This window comes from Monoraphidium neglectum, assembly GCF_000611645.1.
Source record: "Monoraphidium neglectum strain SAG 48.87 unplaced genomic scaffold scaffold00282, whole genome shotgun sequence".
NCBI lineage: Eukaryota > Viridiplantae > Chlorophyta > Chlorophyceae > Sphaeropleales > Selenastraceae > Monoraphidium > Monoraphidium neglectum.
The window spans coordinates 20,827-29,084 of record NW_014013346.1 but is presented as its reverse complement, the minus strand read 5'-3'; the positions used below and the strand labels follow the sequence as shown (position 1 = coordinate 29,084).

The window sequence follows — 8,258 nt, the reverse complement described above, 5'->3', positions numbered from 1 at the left end:
CCCACCCACCCCAGTGATGACCACACAGTCAGGGTCTGGATGGCGCGCGCGGCCGGCGGCGCAGTGGCGCGGGCAGCCCCGGCCGCTGCCGCCGCGCCTCCCAGCGGCGCCCGGCGGTAGCAGCTGGGAGGCAGCTGGCGTCCACCCAGTTCCCCCCTCCAGGCAGCAGCGCGCATTCGTCCCGAGCTCCTTCACACCTGTACACTTACCCTCTCGCCTGGCGCAGCCCCCGGCCGCCGCCGCGCCGCTCTCCGTCAGGTGACGTGTTTTTACCAATGTCATCGTGCCCCCTGCATAACTCCCGACCTGCTTTTTCCCTCGTGCCTCGCGCAACGCGGCACGCCCGCCCTGATTTTCGCGCGTCGTAGCACCCCTCGCTCGCCAGTGCCGCTGCCCGCACGCGCCGGCCCCTGGCGTGTCCGCGGCCACAGTCGGCGCGGTGCCGGCTGCGTCCGGCCGTTGCGCGGGGTCCAGACGGCTGCCGCAGCTAGGGCCGCAGCTAGAGCTTGCGGCCAAAGTGCCAGGACGGCCGCGTGATAGAGGCAGCCGCAGTTGTACATTTTTCCGCCCGGCCGCCGGTTGGCTCGCAAGCGCCGGCCCGCATTCCATCTGCCGCCCGCGCCCCGCACCGCGCCCAGCGCGGATGGAGTGCAGATGTCAGGTTGTGCGCCTCACGCGCGGGCGCCTGCCAGCTGGCCCTCTTCCCCTCCTTGCCCCTGGCCGGCCCCTCTAGGCTAGTTGCTTGTTGCCCGGCCCCAATCACGGCACTCAAAACTGAAACAAGCCTCTCAGGTTGGGTGCCTAGGGTGGCGGCGCCCCACCTCCTGCCTGCAGCCGAGCGCAAGCTAAAGAGCAGTGGCCGGGCGGCGGCGCTGTTGCAGCAGCCGCGCTCGCACGTCGCGTGCGCGGCGCTCGCCGCCTGCACGGCGGCTGGCCTGCGGCAGCGGGCGTCATCAATCCTCTGCTCTGAGCAGGCATGCAGGATGCGGGGTTGATTGCGGCGCCTGCGGGTGAAGAGTTGCGGCTGAACGCGCGCGCCTGGTAACCACAATCAGCAAGCTGCTGGGTCGTCGACGGGCACGCGTACGTGGGGCGATGGCGCCGCGGCCTCCAGGGGCGTTGGATCAGGATTAGGTCTCAGCGGCAGTGTTTTGCAAGGACACCTCAAGTCATGCTCACATTACATCATATGCTTTGACTCGGGCAAGAAAACACTTTGCAAAAGCAACACCAACGCCATGCAAAAACCCCGGTGGGCCCGAAGTGAAAGTGGCTACCCCAGCCGCTGTCTGCTGGACTGGCTTGCCAGCCGCTGGCGGGGCGAGCCGACGCACTCGCAGCCACAGCCTATCGGACGCATCCGCAGGATCGGCTGCGCTCTCAATCGCCTGCAACTGAGCGTGCCACCGCCCGCGTTTGTCAACAACTGAGGGCGGTTGGCAGTCGCCCCTCACCAAACCCTCATACCCGTGCGTCCTGCTTGAGCGGCGCGGCGAACAGTAGGGGATCTTGAATTGTACAACCTCACCAGCACATCGCTGCCCGCAGCTGCATAGCCAACTCATGCCTGTCCCCCTCCTGCGCCACGCGCTGCAAAGGCCCCTCGCCCCGCACGCTTCCGCTGGTGTGCTCGCGTCGTCGGGACGTCGAGCGCCCCCTATGCATGGCTGGCGTGTCATGCGGAGGCGCCGCCCCTCGCCGCACGGCAGTCTGCCTTGTGGGCCCGCCAGTGGGTGCGCTGGCTGTGGGGCGTGGGGGCACGCGTGCATGCATGGTTGTAGTGGAGTTGAGAGAGGAGGCGAGAGCGGGATTGTGAGAGCGAAGCAGAGGCCGCATTAAAGCAACACGTGTGCGCCACGGCCGCAGGTCCTGGCCTTTGACTGCACCCTTGATGTTCCATGATCCTGAATTGCGAGCCGTGACACGTGCTTTATCACTGCTGTGTCCCATCTTGCATTCATGAACTTCCTCCTGACTCATCGCACACTCCATCCCCCGCTCCCCAGGCTCACCACTCCACAGAGCAGTAGAACACGCCCTCCGCCCTGCAGCCGCTGCAGCGCCTGAGCGTCACCCCGCCGCCACGCCCCTTGCCGCACGCCAAGCAGCGCCGATCATCAGCCAACAGCAGGGGCTCCGGCCCCGGCAGCGGCGGTGGCGCCTCGCGGCGCTGCAGGAAGGCCAGGGCAGCTGCCGCGTCCGCCGCCAGCGCGCCACCTTGGCCCTCGGCTGCACCCAGCCGCAGCAGCGCGGCCTCGGCTGCCATGAGAGCGGACTCCATGCTCCTCTCACGCGCGCAACGCACTGCCTCTTCCGCGAGCTGGCGCTGCAGCTGGTGACTCCCCTCGGCCGCCTCCACATGCGACGCATCGGCAGCCGCAGCCACTGATGACAGCAGCAGCACAGCCATGTTTGCGACGACTGCCATGCGCCCGCCTTCGTGGCCGCCTCCCGGCCCAGCTGCCCGCGCCGCAGCCGCGCAGCGCAGAAGTGCGCCTACAAGGGCGGTCGCGGCCCTGGGACGCGCGGCCAGGTCGGCCGCGGCGCCGCTGGAGCCTTCAAAGGTGCGCAGGGCGCCTGACACCGCGTGCATTGCAGCTTCCGGGCAGCTGCCTCCGGCCCAAACCACCAGCGCCTCCCATGCTTTGGCCTTGATTGCTGACAGGCCCTCGCCGCTTGGCTCCGAATCACGCCCAGGATCCCTACAAACAACCAAACTCTCCTCATCGGCCACGTATGCCATCAGGCATGCGGCACCTGCCGCCTTGGCGGCAGGGGTCGGGCCCTCCTCCTGAGTGGAGAGCTGAGCAGCCGCGCGCAGCAGCAGCGACGGCAGCCGCGCCGCGAGCGCCTCACGGCACCAGCTGGAGCGCGCTGGACATGCGGGCCACATGGCGGCGACAAACAGCAGCTGGGTGGCCGCGGCGACGGCGCCGCCGCTCTTGTCGTCGCCGCTGCTGCGGGCGGCGGCCTCGAGGGGGCCTTGCAACGCGGCAGCCAGCGCTGCTGCTGACCCGGGGTGCGAGAAGAGGGCCGGTGCCTCATACTCTTCTGCGGCCGTCCCAGCAACCGGCTCACCAGTGCTGGTTGCCGCCCTGGCTGCACCAAGCGCCTTCATGCTCTGCTCCAAGGCCTGCAAAGCACAGGACGCGGCCACCCACATGAGCTTGCCGCGCAAGCCCGTTGCAGCGCCCCGCCCAGCCGCAACCTCAATCAGCGGCCCTGTGAGTGCCGCCGCAGCGGCAGACACGTGCGTGGGGCCGGCGCCCCGGCAGCGCCGAGAGGCGCTGTGGGGCGTCCTCGGCGAAGTGGCGGCGCCACCTGGCTGCTGAACTTGGTGTCCAAGGGGCACCGTATTTTTGAACACATCGAGGATGATTTGAACTGCCTCCATCATGACAGTGTAGCGCAGCTCCGGTTTCATGGCTGCATCGGCTGGCGCGTCGCTCTGGGCACAGGCCGCGACACTCCGCCCTGCACTGCTGCCGCCGCCGTTGCCCACGCCACTGCGGCTGTCGCCGGGCTCCCGCAGCTCGAGGAAGGGCACCAACGCCTCAAGACCCTCGCCCGGAGGCAGCCGCAGCAGCGCGTCCGGGCCGGCTACGCTGTAGCTGACCAGCTGCAGCAGCCCCATAGGCGGGGACCAGCCTTTGCGGCCGCTGGCCACCTCTGCCCGCAGGGCCTCGCAGGCTAGGGCGGCGGCTTCTGCCGCGCACGGCTCCAGCTGCGTGGCGGCCGCACCCATCGTCTCTGCGGAGGCTTCAGTCGGCCCCGTTTGAACCCACGCGTGTGTCATCGACCAGAACAAAAAATGCACCGGGCCATCCGGCTGCCGCAGCGACTCCTCCTGCACGGCGGCGGCCACCAACGCCGCCAACGCGCCGGGCACCCAGCAGACAGCATCCACGAGCGCGCCCGCCGCGCACGAATCGCCCCGGCCGCCTGCGCCTGCGCGCAGCCCTTTGTCACACGCGCGACTGGTGGCTAGCCTCATCGCGCCGTCGGCCAAAGTGGTGGCCCAGCGTACCGTCTGCTTGCGGTCCCTCTCTGTGGCAGCCGCCAGCCAGGGGGGCTGAGCAACGGCGCCGCCGACATTCTGGCTGCCCCCGCGCGGCCCTGTGGCCTCAACAAGCAGCCGCATGAGGGCGGCCATGGGTGCCGGCCGCGCCAGGGCTTCGTGAAGGAGACGTTCGTCTTCGATGTGTTGCGGGGGCCTGGCGGCGCGAAAAGCAGAGTGTGGGCAAGGGCGCTGTCTGCCTGTGAGTGCGGCACATATGGCGGAGCCGGTGCTTGCGCGGCAGCTGGGTTTTCGAGGTTTGAACCTGGACTAAGCGTGTGCTCGCGCCAGTGAGAGGCAGCTGATCTTGCTTGTTTTCCAGGCAAGAGGCCGGGCCCAAGTTTTGCTCACAGGAGGGCGTAAAGGAAGGCGAGTGCCGAGCAGGCTGCGAACCCGCAGCTGCCGTCGAGCTGCGTGGCCAGCGCCTGTATGCTGGCACGCGTCAGCAGCGGCGTGTTGGGAAGCCGCCGGGCCAGGGAGCGCTCCACAAAGGCCTGGAGGGCTTGGCGTGCCGCGCGCATGTCGCTGGCCACCGCGCAGCTCTGCAGGTCGCGCGCCAGGGCAGCCACATCCGCATCCAGGGGCTCTGGAGGAGGCGCGCGACGGCGACCTCTCCCGAACTTCGCAGTGGCCAAATGAGACGCGTTCATGTCTTTCAGCCCTCACGAGTACTGGTGATGCCTTGACAAAAGTGATCTGACGAGACAAGGCCGTCTTGTTCGAAACGAGTAGCTCTAGAAAGGGTGCAACTGAGTGAGGTTACAACCAAAAGCAAGCCCGATGTGGTTGCATATCGCTTTACTGTGTATTGTTCTCTGGGCTGCGCCGCAAGCCACAAACACAGCACTGCTTGGCAAGCTGACATACAGGATCACTTGACCGCAGAAATTCTGTGCTCTCACATGATCACAAGCCTGCTATTGCGGATTCAATCCCACTAAATAGATATTGAGGGGGTTGCAACCGTCAGTCGGCGGTCACTTCTCATGACAACCGCAGGTCAGGCAGCGCCGCGGCTGGCAGCGCCCGGCCCCCAACATCCAAGTGTACCCGAAAGCCATCACTACTTGCCCGCCTCAACCACACCCCATGCATTGCAGCGCCTGTTCAAACGCCGCCTCCTGGTGCACTGTGGCCAACATGGCCACACTCCATGATGGGTTGCCCCCCTCCAGCCCACACTCCGCCTCTGCGACCTCCAGATCAAGCGCCGCCCCTTGCCGCGCGGCAGTCTGCCTTGTGGGCCCGCCAGTGGCCGCGCTGACTGCGGTGAGCGGGGCACAGGCACATACATATCAATTCACCAATAATCGGCGGTGTTGGGAGAGCGCGCAAGAGCAGGATTGTGAGAGCGAGGGGCGGGGGCGCGTATCAGCAGCATATGTATGCCTCAGCCACAGGTGTTGGCCTGTGAGGGAACCCTTCCTTGCATAATTCTGACTTGCCTGCTGACACATACACAGAATCCCTTCTGTGTGCCATCTTGCACTGTTGTATTAAACTTTCGTCCTCGACCCACTTTCCCCTCTTTCCCCCGCCCCCAGACTCACCACTCCACAGAGCAGTAGAACACGCCCTCCGCCCTGCAGCCGCTGCAGCGCCTCAGCGTCACCCCGTCGCCACGCCCCCTGCCGCACACCAGGCAGCGCCGATCATCAGCCCGCGACAGAGGCCCCGGCCCCGGCAGCGGCAGCGGGGACGGCGCCTCACGGCGCCGCAGGAAGCCCAGGGCAGCTGCCGTGTCCGCCGCCAGCGCGCCACCTGGCTCCCTAGCTGCACCCAGCCGCAGCAGCGCGGCCTCTGCCTCTGCGAACATGCCCTCGATGTCGTCGCGAGCGCCACGCGCTGCCGCTTCCGGGAGCCGGCGCTGCTGCTGCTGACCCGCGTCGGCCGCCTCCACACGCGGATCATCAACAGCCAACGCCATCACTGACAGCAGCTGCATAGTCGTGTGCGCGCCGGCCGCCAGGCGCCCGCCGCCGCCGCTAGGGCCCGCCGCCCGCGCCGCAGCCGCGCAGCGCAGGAGCGCGCCCACGACGGCGGTCGCGGCCCCGGGATGCGCGGCCAGGTCGGCCGCCGCGCTGCTCGAATCTTGGCAGGCGTGCAGGGCGCCAGCCGCTGCTAGCATTGCAGCTTCCGGGCAGCCGCTGCCAGCGCACGGCATCAGCGCCTCCAGCGCCCGGGCCCTGATTGCTGACAGGGGCTCGCCGCCAGGCGCCTGATCATGCCTGACATGCTGCATTTCGAAACCCAAAGGCTCGTCACCGCCCGCGTACGCCATGAGGCAAACGGTGGCGGCCGCCCTCGCGGCGTCAGCGGGGCCGTTCAGCTTGGTGGAGACCTGCACGGCTGCACGCAGCAGCAGCGAGGGCAGCCCCGCCGTGACCGCCTCGCGGCACCACTGGGTGCGCTCTCGACCCGGGTTCGCCATGGCGGCTCCAAAGAGCAGCCGGGCGGCCTCGACGACGGCGACGCCGCTGTTGTTGCCGCTGCTGCTGCTGTGCGCGGCGGCCTCGAGGGCGCCTCGCAGCGTGGTGGCGAGCGCTGCCGCTGATCCGGGGTGCAGAAAGAGCGCCGGCGGTTCATGCCACTCCACGTCTGCACCAGCAGCTGGCCCCCAGGCCCCGAAAACGACCACCCATATGCTCCGCTCCAAGGCCTCCAGAGCGTAAAACGCAACATCCCAAATGGGCTTGCCGCGCAACCCGGCCGCAGCGCCCCGCCCGGCCACGACCTCGATCAGCGGCCCTGTGAGTGCCCCCACGACGGCAGACGCATGCATGAGGCCATTGCCCGCGGCGGACTCCGGCGGGGCCCCGTCAGACGCGCTCCGGCTTGACCCGGGCGGCGCGGCCTCGGCGCCGCCCGGCCATCGGCGGTGCTGTTCGAGGAGCACCGCGCGTTTGAATACGTTTTGGATGACCGTGATCGCCTCCATCAGGACGGTGAGCCGTGCTTCGGCCCCGCTCGACGCACCAGCTGGCGCGCCCCGCCGGGCATCAGCCGCAGCACTCCCCCCAGCAGCACTGCCGCCGCGGCCCCTGCCGCTGCAGCCGTCGCCGGGCTCCCGCGGGGCAAGAAAGGGCACCAACAGGCCGAGCCCCTCGGCCGGCGGCAGCCGCAGTAGAGCGGCCGCGCCGGCGTCGCTGTGGCTGAGCAGTTCCAGGAGCCCCAGGGACAGGGGGCGGCCACCGCGACGGTCGGCCATGGCGACAATCCGCAGGTCAGCAAAGGCTAGCGCCGCGGCTTCAATCGCGCACGGCTCCAGCTGCGAGGCGATGCGGTTCGTCAGCTCTGCAGAAGCTTTAAGTGGCTCCGCGATCCTCTCGACGAGGCTCAGGCAATGAAACATGTCAAAGACTGCGCCCTCCGGCAACCGCAGCGACTCCTCGCTCGCGGCGGCGGCAATAAAGGCCGCGGCTGCGCCAGGCGCAGCGCAGAACGCCTCGGTGAGCGCGATTGCGGAGCGCCGCAGCTGCCTGCTGTCGGCGTCGTCGCGGTCCCTCGCGTCGAGAGTGCGGATGCTGACCACCTTCATCGCGCCGTCGGCCAGCACAATCGCCCACAGCGCCATCAGCCGGCGGTCCCTCTCAGTGGCAGCCGCCAGCCAGAGCGGCTCAGAGCCGCCGCCGCCGCCGCCGCCGCCGACGCCGCCGCCCCCCCGGGCGTCCCCGTGCGGCCCTGTGGCCTCGACCAGCAGCCGCATGAGGGCGGTCATGGGGGCTGGCCGCGCCAGGGCTTCGTGAAGAAAACGCCCGTCCTCAAAGTGATACGGGTGCCTGGCGGCGCGACAAGCAGGGCGCAAGCAAGAGGGGTGTCCGATCGCAGGCGCAGCACAGTTGGCGGAGCCGTAGCGGTCTGGCAGCAGCTGCGCATTTGTGGCCCAGGATTCAAGGTGTTTTGTTGCATCGCTGAGGGGCGCTGACCTTGGTAATCCAGGAAAGGGGCCGCATGCTGGCCATGCGATTTGCTCACTCGAGGTGGTGAAGGAGAGAGAGCGCCTTGCACGCTGCAAACCCGCAGCTGCCGTCCAGCTGCTCGACCAGCGCCTGTATGCTGGTGCGCGTCAGTAGCGGCGGATTTGGGAGCCGCCGCGCCATGGAGCGATCCACAAAGGCCTGGAGGGCTTGGCGTGCCGCGTGCATATCGCTGGCCGCCGCGCAGCGCTGCAGGTCGCGCGCCAGGGCAGCCACGTCCGCAT

The 8,258-nt window shown here is 68.5% G+C and overlaps 2 protein-coding genes across 2 annotated transcripts; both read right to left on the bottom strand.

The window, feature by feature from the left end:
• Positions 1-2,008: 2,008 nt before the first annotated feature.
• MNEG_2487 (hypothetical protein) lies at positions 2,009-2,281 on the bottom strand (the record flags this gene model as incomplete). The annotated part of the gene is made up of 1 exon (XM_014049043.1): positions 2,009-2,281. The coding sequence occupies one exon, from the start codon at positions 2,279-2,281 to the stop codon at positions 2,009-2,011; it is 273 nt and encodes a 90-aa protein (XP_013904497.1).
• Positions 2,282-5,603: 3,322 nt separating this feature from the next.
• Positions 5,604-7,775, bottom strand: MNEG_2486 (hypothetical protein; the record flags this gene model as incomplete). Its single annotated transcript, XM_014049042.1, has 1 exon — positions 5,604-7,775. The coding sequence occupies one exon, from the start codon at positions 7,773-7,775 to the stop codon at positions 5,604-5,606; it is 2,172 nt and encodes a 723-aa protein (XP_013904496.1).
• Between the last annotated feature and the right edge of the window lie 483 nt (positions 7,776-8,258).